The sequence below is a fragment of the Lathamus discolor genome, chromosome 2 (assembly GCF_037157495.1).
Source record: "Lathamus discolor isolate bLatDis1 chromosome 2, bLatDis1.hap1, whole genome shotgun sequence".
NCBI lineage: Eukaryota > Metazoa > Chordata > Aves > Psittaciformes > Psittacidae > Lathamus > Lathamus discolor.
The window spans coordinates 103,873,531-103,886,957 of NC_088885.1; the positions used below are offsets into that span (position 1 = coordinate 103,873,531).

At 35.1% G+C, this 13,427-nt stretch overlaps 1 protein-coding gene across 5 annotated transcripts in view; it reads left to right on the top strand.

Moving 5' to 3' along the window:
- Positions 1-10,470, top strand: part of CDH19 (cadherin 19) — a 73,902-nt gene extending 63,432 nt beyond the window's left edge. For 2 of the 5 annotated variants that reach the window (XM_065667923.1, XM_065667924.1), the window contains 3 exons: positions 753-870; positions 2,910-3,161; positions 6,872-8,141. In XM_065667923.1, coding sequence (XP_065523995.1) covers positions 753-870; positions 2,910-3,161; positions 6,872-7,362 — 861 coding nt within the window. In that variant the 3' untranslated portion in view covers positions 7,363-8,141. Of the gene's footprint in view, positions 1-752; positions 871-2,909; positions 3,162-6,871; positions 8,142-8,631 lie in introns of those variants that run through there. The other 3 variants (XM_065667925.1, XR_010610120.1, XR_010610121.1) reach the window with 3 other exon arrangements.
- The last annotated feature ends 2,957 nt before the right edge of the window (positions 10,471-13,427 follow it).

Sequence of the window (13,427 nt, forward strand, 5' to 3'; positions counted from 1 at the left end):
TGATGCTTAGGTCATTAAATATTTATTGATAAAAATAACAAATATAAACTCCTTTTAAGCAGAAATATTTCTGTTAACGGTAGTGTGGTTGTTTATGGTCATGAAAGATATTATTTTGACTCATAACTGTTGGGGTTTATTTTATCTTGCAGTGACTAACTGATTTGACATACTTGTAAATGAAGGTTATTTTGCTGTCTTGAAAAAAAGCAGTCAAGAAGTTCCATAATCAATCTGTTATAATATTCAGAATCAACAATTCAGCAGATGAAGTTATCACCCTATCTCACTTACTGGAGTTACAATGCATAAGTTTAATGATGTCAATATATTTATGAGCTAGAAGGAAACAGGTTTTGTACAGAGGGTTTGTTCAAATGTAGAATGATATACTTTTCACCTTGGAAAAAAAAGTACAAAACACTGAATATATGATTACTTCTTCATTAATGGAAATTTCATCTACTCCTGGTCTTTTTATCCAGAAAATCTTTTACATTTTCTCAAGACTTTAATGCCTGCTTCTCTCAAATAGATGAAAACTCAAAGCAGAGTATTTGCAGAATATGAGTCTCAATAACCTGTTTGAGCGTAGAAGGCATATATTTATGAGTGCATGCCATGCACTCAATGCATATGCACAGATCACATCTCTAGCATTAACAGTTTAGCATACCTGTCATGTCCTTTTATTGTTTTAAAGGACAAATAAATGCTTTTATTCTTAAATAATTATTTTTATCTGTTTCCAGCTAATTCAAAGCATCAGTGCTGTGGATAAAGATGACTCAGCAGAAGGTCACCATTTTAACTTCTCACTGGCTCAGGAGGTCACAAACAACTCTCTTTTTACTGTCAAAGATAATCAAGGTAGCGTCATTCATATAGCTCTTTAATACCTTCCGAAAGAAGGCCATGTTTCTAGTGGTCCTCACATCACTAGTTTTATAATCTCTACCTAATAGAAATTGTCATTATAAATTATAAATATTACAAAAAAAAAAAAAAATCAATAATACCAAACAGTTTCGTTTCCTTTTTTTCAGATGAGTAACACAAAGAGAAAAAGTCAGTTTTATTTCAAAGAAAGAAAAAATTGTAGAGATGAAAAATACATTGGCATTCCTTAAAATTAATTTTCTTAATGTTCGATGTGGTGGGAAATACCAGCTTTCTAGATAAATTATCTATTTGTCCAAGAAACAACATTGACAGAAAAAGTAGATTGCTGTTAGTATGTCTGTTACTTCACCATTTCATCAAGACCAAAATTCTAAACACAAATAAAAATGTAATATTATTTCCTCATACATTTTTAACTGCATATGCTGATTACTGGTGACATCATATGAATGTATTCTGTATATATTTTAATATTATTTAGAACCGATAGTGATTGAGACTCTTAAAAGAGTGGTATAGAGAGGTATCAAGCAAAACCAGTCTGCAGTGAAAACATGAGTGCTATATCTGATGAAATTTCAGGGAAGATGAACACTTAAAGTCAGTCTACTGAGACTACAAAGAAGAGCTTCTTCAGGCTCAGCTAAAGTACACATTGTTCTTATTGACTTCATTAATTATTTGAATGTTCTAGTTAGGTGAATAAATCAATAGTGAGTTTTGGAAAGTTCAGACTGTTAAATGGTGAACTACTCTCAATACAGTCAAAGTTAGTCAATGTATTAATATGTATTTCAATTCCCAGCTTCGCTAACCTCTCAGTGCCAAGAATAGATTATATTAAGGTCAAAATGTGTACAAGCCGCAAGCCTTTTCCACCTTTGCTTATTCTACACAAAGCCTGAGCAGAGCCACACATAAGGCCATATATCCAATTCCTTTTGGTGGCTATTGATGGGGAAAAAATATCTTTTAAAATGTGGTATCAACAACTTTCAATCTCCCTCATTCCGCTGTGTTTCTTACAAATGACAACATGAAATAGGATAGTCCTAGGCAAAAGCAAAATCAGCTCTACAGATCTGGAGCATTTTATCTTACAGTTACTTCCTGAGCTATGACAGAAACCTAGAACTTAAATGTGAGGGAGTTAACTTAAGTAGACTTTTTGTATAAATGTATTATATATATAATGGTAGAAATACTTTTTTAGTTTTCTATGTATGTGTCTGCACACATGAAGTAATTCACCATTCCATGATAAGACAATTCTGACATGTAAATATTTACAGATTTATCTTCTTTACATAGACACAGTCATGACTAATTTGTTTTAAACAAGCTAAGTTTCAGATCTGAGTTAGTTGCTAGGCATGAGGAACTGAACTTACCGTTTCTTTTACAGAACTGATATCTAAACAATAATAGATACAAAGCAAGAAAAGAGGGTCTGCTAACTTTTCGCTAATTTATATGGTAGAAGCTCAGCTAGCTCCAGTTCTTGCGTTAGAGAAGGAAATAAAATACTCCCTTAGCGGATTTTTTTCTTGCTTTGTCCTCTTTCCCTTGCCACCTGCTTGCTCTGTGTGCTGCCAGACACATTTTTGAAGCCTTTTGATTGGTAAACTGTCTATATTTCGTCTGTGATCTGCTGGATTGGTAGCAGCTGGTTATATGGAAGCATTTCAAGAGCCAATTAATTAGTCTGAGCAGGCGTCAGGTACTGAACACAGTAGGATTTTTTTTTTTAGCTCTGAACATTAAAACCAGCTCCTAGGTTATTTTTTTATTGCTCCTGGAACACATGTGTCAAAATTAAATGAAATTTATTCATGATTGACACAGAAAACCACCACAGGTCAGTGTCTGGTTTACCTTTTTAGCTTTATGAATATGTAGCTTTGGACAGTACCATTGCTTTTAAATAGGTCAGATTCCACTGGAGTTTTACAGTTGTTGTTAGAAAGTGATAAATACATATAAATGCATAATTATTTATCTTCTAGATAACACAGCTGGAATTTTCACAGCAAAAAGTGGCTTCAGGAGGCAAGAACAGGTTTTTTTCTACTTGCCAATCTTAATTCTGGATAATGGAACCCCACCACTGACGAGCACAAATACTCTCACTGTCACTGTCTGTGACTGTGACACCGAAGTTAATACCTTCTACTGTCGATATGGAGCTTTCATGTACTCCATGGGTCTCAGCACTGAAGCTTTAGTTGCCATTTTGGCTTGCATATTGATACTCCTAGGTATGTATGATTAAGACAAATTAATTTATTTCCTTCAACAGTGGTCTTGGTTAAGCGACAAAGATGTTCCCATTCCCTTTACTGGAAGGCAGGAAGTACTGTGCTATTTAGAAAAAAATTAGAAAAAAATTGCAGTGAAGCAAATGTTAAATTATTTTCTGTTTTCTTAATTACAATTCTCTCTTCCTTCTCCCTTCCCCTCTCCCTCCTCCATTTGAATTCTAACACAATGTCCTTAAAGTCGCTTCTAATTGAGTCATGGTCCTACTTAGTCCTCCAGCATTGATAATAATAAAGATTTGAGAGTCCAAAATCCATGTTGTGCCCAAGTAAAGCTGAAGACATCATTAAATAAGGAAATTGGCTGGTATAAGAATATATTATAAAGAAGTAGCACCCTACTCATTCTGCCTTAGGTATGCCAAATATAGAGCTAAGATCAATAAAAAATAATAAAGGAAAAATAGGATATGATACTCTCAGAAAGCAACTCCATAAGCAGGCAGGGAGTTTCTTTGTCAATTAATACGGTTGCACCTCCAGATAACCTCTTCTCCAAATGCTGGCCATCTTTTTCTTCTTAGGAGACACCATATTAAACTCCATTACATTTGGGACCTTGTGGATGTGTAAAGTGGGTCTGAGAGCAATTTAAATGCACAGGAGTTGTGCTTGTGCCTTTGCAAAGGGTTATACATATCTGACAAATGACGCTTAAAACCAGAGCAAGCCCCTAAGGCTGGTTGTTCCTGCACTGCATGGGGCTATGGCTGTTACAAGGCACACTGAAGTGACAGCACTCAAGAAACTACTTCTTCACCTGGAGAAGACTCTGCTATCACTGCTACAACGTACAATGCATGTGCCTTTTCTTCAGTAAAAAGATACACCTGCAGCATTCAGTGACTAACACATTACAACAGCAGGCACACTGCACTAGTCATTCCCTAAAGGTTAAATATCCATCCTGAAACTGTACATGTCTGAGTTAGGGAGGCTAAGGAATGGTAGCTTCTGAAACCAGGAAAGAAAGAGAGGGGATAGAAACGGGTAGGTTGTTTTGTTGTTTGGTTTTTTTAAGGCAAAATGACTTGACCTTAGAGCTTGGCAACTGATAGCGATCATGGGCCTCAAGACCTAATTCAAGTTGATACCAATAAAGATACAGAAAAAGACTTCCAAATCCCTACTGTCTGTTTAATATGACAGACCCATATTATGCCATATAGCTGTATGCTTCATAAAATGACATATCCAAAAATGCCCCAAAACAACTGCAAGATTATGTAATTATACATTGTACAATATGACCTCTACTGTCTATAAATAACAGTGTACAACACTGAGCATATCATCGTTAACTACAAGGAAAAGATGAAGGTTGAAACTGAAGGCTTGCAGCTCTATTCTGATGCTGTATTTTGATCTGTCATAGTAACAATAGAAGATAAGAAAACAAGTCCAATAAAGTTAGCAGAATTATTTCGAGCTTACACCAGTGAAAAAAGAAATTAATGTTTTTAAAATCACCAATATTATTAATTCTGTCCAGAGAGTTACAGCTTATTTTCCTTAGCATAATAATAGAAACTGGCCTATTTCCTGTTGGTACCTTTGACCTCTTTACTGAATCTCTTGTTGATAACTCTCTGAATTTTTTCCTAAAATGAAAGTCCAAAATTTAGTCCCACAGTTAAATAAGTTACCCAGAAGCAGCATGCTTACCTGTTAATTATGAGTCAGCATCTTCATACAGCTTTGAACTCTCAGAATAAGGTGACATGCAGGAAACTGCAGAAACAGCATGGCTTACAAAAAAAATGCATGTTTTTATTTATCCCTATGAGCACATTGAATAGATATTGCAAGGATGAAAACAATGGAAGAGCAACTCATTTTTATTCTGTCTTGACGGTAATACTCTTGGAAAGACACTAGCCATTTTTTGAATGCATAGCAAAGTCCAGGAATGCACTGTTCTCCTACAGTTCTCCTGGTTTCACACAGAGAAAATAGGAACATACAAGTGAATTTCTAGTTTGTAGACTTGCCTGTACTGCCAGAGTTACTTTATTTAAATGTGAGCTTTCTTTGTCCCAGGTAATCTTCAGAAGCGGCACTGGAAAACAGTCCCCCTGTCTGAAATCCTGCCTTAAAACTTGCAGTCAGTGTGAGCTTACAGGCAGGCCAGTGTGCATTTCAGGTTTTCTTTGATTGTTGCAGGATATCTGAACCTGGTCACTTTGTGTTATGCACTTAAGGGACTGAGGATCAGGCAGACTATATCACTGCGTTATCCAGACCATCAGTGGAATTATTCATCAAGAGCTTCTAGGTTGCTTGCAGAGAGGTCCTTTCTCCAGCTAGAATAAACCCTTGGTGTCTACTGGGCCTATGGATAACACAAAAGTCAAAGCAGGGATATAGATAAACATATAAATCAGAAAGAAACAAATAACTAACCTACCATACTCTTTACAGACACAAATATTTTAAATGAATTAAATTTTCAACTGTATTTTTATAATTATTTAAAATTAGATAATAGGAGTTTCTCTAGATAGTGGTTTTATAATGTTTGCCACTTATATCTGGAACATAAAGTTTAATTTTTTCTTCCGTTTTCCTCTATCATCATGCTTACCATTAGAAGAGTTCACCATGCAAAGAGGTTGGAGATTTGAAACTATCTGGGTCTTGTAAATATAGAATAACACTGCAAAATTTTTGTTTCAAATGCTTTCAAGTTTTGTGTTAGCATATGGCAATCAAGTGAAATAGTATATAGTAAATATGTATAAATAAAGTCCTACTTCAGGTGCCACATAGCCCTGTGTAAGGTAAAGTCCTGTCATTGTTGGTAATTGTATAATGTTATGTCCTGAGTAAAAAAATACAGTCCACAAACTACTTATTAAATAGAGCTGCATTCAGATTAAAAACTGAAATAATTAATCTCTATGGAAGTTACAGACTATTTCAGAGGATCATTCAGCTAAAAATGGAATGAGGTAAGATTAGAAAATAATGCATTAAAATGAGATTAAAAAAAACTTTCATATAAGAGAGAAACAAGGTGCTCTGATTCATAGGCCTTAGTAGTAAGTACTGTTACAATGTCAGGTAACATATAGTCTTCAAATATCCTAACCAGAAAAATTGAACCACACCCTGCATAGTCTATAGAATGGAATGAATCAACCGAGGAGCATATCTTGCTCTTTGCCTCAGTTTTCATCTTGAGGAGGATATCTTGCTCATTGCCTCAGTTTTCATTTGATCTTCCTAGGCTTTGATCTGAGACAGAGTGAGAGATTAAGAATTCAAATTTTGAATATTAAATTGATATATTTTGTGATAAACCTGTATTTCCATCAGTTTCGAACTCCTCTCTACCGAAAGAACTGCTCCACTTCATTCACCTATTTTTTAAGTCCCTTTTCAGCTATTTTCCTAACACATATTATGCTCATCTTGAAACCATAAAATTCATAAAAATTACAGCTCTATAAATTTGTTAATATTTGTAATATGTAATGTGTATAATATGTTAATATGTTTCTTCATATTGCTATAGCACTGGTATTAAGAAACATTAAAATTTTCAATTCTTTCTAAGCACATTCAAAATTTCTGGGTCTATTTTCTGTTTATTTGTTTATTTTTTCCTTTGCACTTTTTGATTTTGCTTTTTTTTTTTTTTTTGTCAGTGTTCTTTTTCGCCATTCTAGCCATAAGGCAGCAGAGGAAGAAGTCTCCCTTTTCAGAGAAAATGGAAGAATTCAGAGAGAACATTGTCAGGTATGACGATGAAGGAGGTGGTGAGGAGGACACGGAAGCCTTTGATATTTCAGCACTGAGGACCCGCACTGTCATTAGAACGCATAAACCTCGGAAAAAGGTTGCCACAGAAATCCACAGCCTCTACAGACAGTCTTTGCAGGTTGGCCCTGACAGTGCTATCTTCAGGCAATTCATTTCAGAGAAGCTTGAAGAAGCGAATACAGATCTTAGTGTTCCTCCATATGACTCACTTCAGACCTATGCATTTGAGGGGACTGGCTCTTTGGCAGGATCCCTCAGCTCTTTGGGTTCAAACATGTCAGATGCAGATCAGAGTTATGACTACCTTAGAGACTGGGGACCTCACTTTAAAAACCTTGCAGGCATGTATGCTTCCCATAGAAGTGGGGGGGACTAGTTACTCTTTCGTTTGTTGCTTTGTTTTCTTAAATCTCAGCAACCAAAAAAATAGTGGATTTTTAAAAAGGAGATCATCCCATATTTAAACATGAAATATAAATGCCAAGTGTTTTTTCCTGGAAAGTCTTGGATGTAGAGATCTTTTTGAAAATCACACCAAGCATCCCTTGAGGTGAGGGAATGGAGACTCACATTTGAAAATCTCATGGCTATTTAGGTGACTGAATGTAAACTGTGCTGCTTTGGATATCTAGACTCCATTCTGGATACTGAAAAATAATGGGCCCTGGAAGTACAAAAGGAGGAGTAGAAGCCATATATAGATATTGTAAATATTCTGTCATACATAAGCTTTAAACAGCTTCCAAAGTTAAGGCAGATTTTTGCTGTTGTAGTTGAATATATTCATTAACCAAAGTTAAACATGTGTATTTGTATAATGCTTCGTTATATAAATATGATTATGTGAAAAAATAGACCCTAGATATTCTAACACCATTATAGGAATTGCTCACAGAGTCGTCTATTTATTGTTCTTAAGATGATAAAACAAATGTGTTTTCCTATAAGTGTAAAAATAAAGACCTATTACAACATCAGCTTTTGCCGCCATTTTAGTTTTTAATGGAACTATTGCAAAATGCATAAACCAATACTTAATTTAGCAAATAAGATATAAAAAGCAAAATCAGTTCAAGTTAGAATCAATATTCAACATAAATACTACAATCAACCACATTATATATTACTGTACTTAGTACAAAATGCTATCCAAATACAGGCTTTTTTCTTTTTACTAAGAGTTTAAAGGATGACAGATTTACCAGCACAGATTTATTTTTTTATTATGCAGTATAAAATTATCTGTAGTAGCCAGTTTTATTATAACAATATTAAGAATCTTTAAAATGCTAAGCTGATAGTTATAAAACTTTATGTATAACTTTAGATAATAAGATAATAAAATGCCTTAATGTTAATCCACTTTTGAAAATGATCATTCTACGGGACTTAAATCTGACTTCAGAATTAATTTCCCACTGTATTTTTTCCAACCATTCCATAATGAATATAAACCTGTCTCAGAATATTTCTTTACCCTTAATTATATTGCAACCCAGTAGCAATTTTAGATCCAGGGTCATCAAATATGCTCAAAATTGTTCGCCTGGAAAAAACAACCTCCCTAGTTTTTATTTGCCTCTCTTCCATCAGGTACTTATTTTAAAGAAATTTCATCATGTAATCAAATGATACTTTTCCGCAGGTAAAAGCTGGCATCAGGATGAAGAAAATGATTCAATATGTTTCTCTTCCCCCTTCCCTGCAATGTTTGTTACAACTGCTGGTCAGTGGAGAAAACCAGGGCATGTAGGCTTAGTGGAAATGTAGCAGTGCAGAATTTAAATTTCTGTCAGCTGAAAATAAAACTTGTGAGAGTTTTTAAAATCTAGAAATATTTTCCATACAAGGTCCTGCTAAGGGCAGAAACATTACTCATGACATTCATAGGTGGAAAAATACATGGTGGGGAGGAGGTGTGATCTGAGCAGTTGCAGAAGCAGCAGCATCTGGTCAAAGGAATACTGGTTCTCTCTAGTCTCAAGCTAGGATGGCAATATGAAGGAACATCTACAAAACAGCTTTAAAAGATGCACAGGTAATATAGATGCCCTGTATGACTTTAACATTTGTGTTGAACTGCTCTTAAACAGATGTGACAAAATAACTTTCATTTGAGATAATATTGTACATATTAGTAATTAATTCCACGGACAGGAATAGAGAAAACAGCTGTACATGCTGTTGGAGATGGTGAAAAATACATTTTAGAATTAGGTCTATAGGTTTATGTGGGTTATACTCTGAATAAATCCTTATTCCCCAGGTAGTCCTAGTAGCATTAATAGAATTCCTTGTGTTTTCAACTGGTATTTATTACAAAAAGGATAACAGTCTGATCCTTTCTCAATCTAGAGGTTTTATTCATTTATGCAGGAAAATAGCCTTGAACACTCAACCATATTTGCACTTACATTATAATTTCATCTTTTTATTATAAGGAACTTACATTAACAATAAATAAATTTTGTAACCAGTGCATACCACTGTCATGTAGTTTTTGTAAACTGTGTATGCCATTGTCTGTAACTTCTATATGAAGAAGGATGATGGCCTACAGTGGATATTAAATGATTTTTCTAGCTGAAAAGGCATAAAAACATGTTTGCACAGCAGAGGAAGAGAGTGTTTTGCTTTGAAGTAAAAACCTATTCCTAGCTGTTACTGGGACACATATTATTAGGTTCCTCATATTCAATCTAAGTTAGATATGTCAGTTTATTTCCACATGTAAGAAAAGAATCACTGAACTGACCTAGTAACTTCACATTTCTTTTAATCTACTGTATTTCATTTAGCTGACTGATGTTTGCAAAAAGGTTTTGTAGAAGTGTCTGCTTATTTGAAGAAAGTAAACATTCTGAAGGAGCAAAATAAAACACAGAAAAGATATCACAACAATTAAAGAGCATGAAATCCCTGGTGGTGTTCAAGGCCAGGTTAGACAGAGCCTTAGGTGACATGGTTTAGTGGGAGGTGTCCCTGACCATGGCAAGGGAGGTTGGAGCTAGATGATCTTAAGCTCCTTTCCAACCCTAACTGTTCTATGATTCTATGATTCAATGAAATTTATAAAGGATAAGGTATAAGTCAGAGTTCCTGATGATGAGATCTATTACTGTGGAATGCTTTTCCCAAGAGAATCCTCTATTACCTTTATCTTTTAAAATTTGTTAGTACTTAGAATTAGCTAAGCTATTGGTTGAAGTGTAGAGTGCAACTATGGTACCAGATGGTAAATATGTATTCAGATAGTCATGACCTCACTGAGGTAATATAAGGAATATTTATTGACTGGTCAAAGGAAATAAGATCATACACACTGTTTTTCTGTAAGAATGCTTTGAAGAGTTGTTCCTGTGTGTCTTTTCTGTAAAATGGTGATGAGACAGGATAAAAACTGATTAAACACCTGACAAAAGATTGGCTTCCTTTTTCAGTCTTGCTCATAGGGATTGTTGTGTTACTGGTTTTAGTACATAAAAGTCATGGAAATAAAGACTACGAATATAGTAATAAATGCTTAACATGAAGATGTTTTAAGTTAAAAAACAAAGGAACAAAATCAATTGATAGCACATTGCAGTGTCAGACTTGTTGTTGTGACTGAAAAAGGGCATTTTTGTTTATCAGTCCACTCAAAGTAAAATGTTTCCATGTATTTTCTATTTTATATATCACTGTGTAGATATTTTATTATTATAACACTGAAAAGCAATCCTGCTTGCCACTAAGGATAGTCTTTAGTTCACATAATTTTTCTATCACATTGTCTCAAAGGTATTGTCATTACACTCCTACCTTTGCTTTCAAAATTTGCATTGGAAATGTAGTTGTTTTAACACTCACTCTTAACTGTATGGGGTAACTCTGTCAGATGACAGTAAAATATTTTTCAAAAGACAGTGTGCATTTTATGCTTCAAAGTCAGATCTAGTATATGCTCTCTGAGGAGTAGAAGTTGAAGGAGATTATGTGATTTTACATTCTGGCAAAGAATACATTTTACCCTTGATCCAGAATATGAAAAAAATAGAATAAATGTTCTCTGAAAAAAATCAGTAGCTATTAGTAAAGTCTGTAAGACTTATCTACCAGAAAATAGCAAAACCTGTGTTTTACAAAGAAAAATAGAATGGATTAATGTTTATTTAAAAAGCTGAAATAATTTATAATGGCAATTTGGATGAGGTCATATTTATTCAGGAAAAAAAAAAATCTTCATGTGTGGGTCTGTATCAGCCTTATGTCTCATACTGTCCAAGGGACAGTAAAATTTGGCTATAGTGCATGGAAGGTTAAAATCATAGAATAGTTAGTGTTGGAAAGGACCTTAAGATCATCTAGATTCAACACCCTTGTCATGGGCAGGGACACCCCACACTTAACCATGCTACCCAACGCTTTGTCCAACCTGGCCTTGAACACTGCCAGGGATGGAGCATTCACAACCTGCCTGGGCAACCCATTCTAATGCCTTACTACCCTTACAGTAAAGAACTTCTTCATTATGTCCAAACTAAACTTCTCCTGTTTAAGTTTTAACCCAATAACATACAGTAATCAAAAGGAAGTTCCAACATTAATTATTATTAAATCATTTTCATAGGACAAAATAATGTTTTTAATTTTTTATTACATAGATACAAACATTTTGGCAAGATGACAAGATGTCCAACAGATGTAAAAGTGATAAAAGAGGTTATCCTTAACTAGTCTATATTCAATATGAACACACTTTATTATACATTCAATGAACCTCATTTCATTTTTTGTAAATGCTAATTTAATTACATCACTTATAAATTCAATAATATCATTACAATAACTTTTCAAATATTTACGACAATTCTTAAATATGGCAGTGATTTTAGTAATACTTTATCCAGGTTCTTGTTGTCAAAGCATCATATTCTCACAAAAATCTTACCCTGCTTTTGCCAACACTGACAATGAAAACGTCATAGTTAGCTTCTAAAAGTATTTGCAGTTCATCTTACTCAACTTTAACCACCTAAAGATTGGTGTAAATTATTCAACTTCCTTCTCATCTTTTGTTGCTACTCTCTTGGACAACCCAGAAGTTCAGAGCAGACTGGACATTCACTCTCCAGGACTACAAAATTTGAAAGGCAACATCCTCCCTTATGGAACCAATTTAGACATGGTAGTCCTTACACAGCAAAGAAATCCTGCTAATACATCTGCTTCATGTAACTGAGGACTCTAATCCACTGATGAATCACCCCCAAAGCTTTCCCCAACCTGGTAGCGGTATAAGGATTCTGCTTTGTCTTCTTACGTTCATGTACCATTTTGTTCCTTTTCTTTTTTTTTTAATCTAATAAATATTTTCCTTTGACAATAGTTCCTGTCATTCCTGAATGATTATTATTGCTTTATACTATTCTACTAACAGCTAAAGGCTTCTAAGTCAGCTCTTTGTGGATACAGCTATTTTGCATTTATAGATTTCAGGAAACGCAGAGAAAGAGACATGAAATGAAGAGCAAGGGAAGTCAACTGATTCATGTAAATAGTCAGCTCCAGAGCTGGAAACGGAAATATTCAGTCCACTGCCCAGCTCCCTGGACTGCAGTGATTTTTTTGCACTTCTGTTCATGCTTTCTTGGTGAATAACAAAATAAAATAAAAATGCTATGTTCACCTGAGTTGGTCTGATCTGGTTTTGTAAGTCCCTTTGAACAACTTTTTGTATGAGACTGTTGTCAAACCAGGTGAAAGTAATGTAACTGCTCATTTCTTGCTTATGATGCTTTGTCCCAACATAAACTAGCCCATGAGTGCATGAGAGGCTTTAAAAAAATGAAGGTGGAAGGTATGGCTCAGGGAAACAATTTATCTTGTTCTCTCCTTGGTGTATAACTTCCCTAGATCTACCTTTGCCCTCTTATGACTTAAAAGAAACATAAAGCCTTTAGCAAATGTAGGTCATGTAGGTCTCTCACAATATTAGATAGAGATTTGCTGATGCTTCTTGTTTGCTGGAAGGAAGGAGAGACAGGACACCTGACCCAAACTAACCAAAGAGGCATTCCATACCACAGCACATCATGCCCACTGTATAAACTGGGGGCAGTGTCATGGTTTAAACCGATCCACACAGGTCGTCCACTCACCCCCCACCCCCCCAACCCTCCCCGCTCCCAGAGGGATGGGGAGGAGAATCAAGAGAATGTAACTCCCACAGGTTGAGATAAGAACAACCCAGTAACTAAGGTATAACACAAATCACTGCTGCTACCACCTATGATAATATTGATAAGAGAAAATAACAAGAGAATATGATACCACCGCCGAATGAGTTCGACCCTACCAAAGAGTGTGCGCTTCCAGGTAACTCCCAGTTACCTCCCTGGGCATGACGTGCTGTGGTATGGAATACCTCTTTGGCTAGTTTGGGTCAGGTGTCCTGTCTCT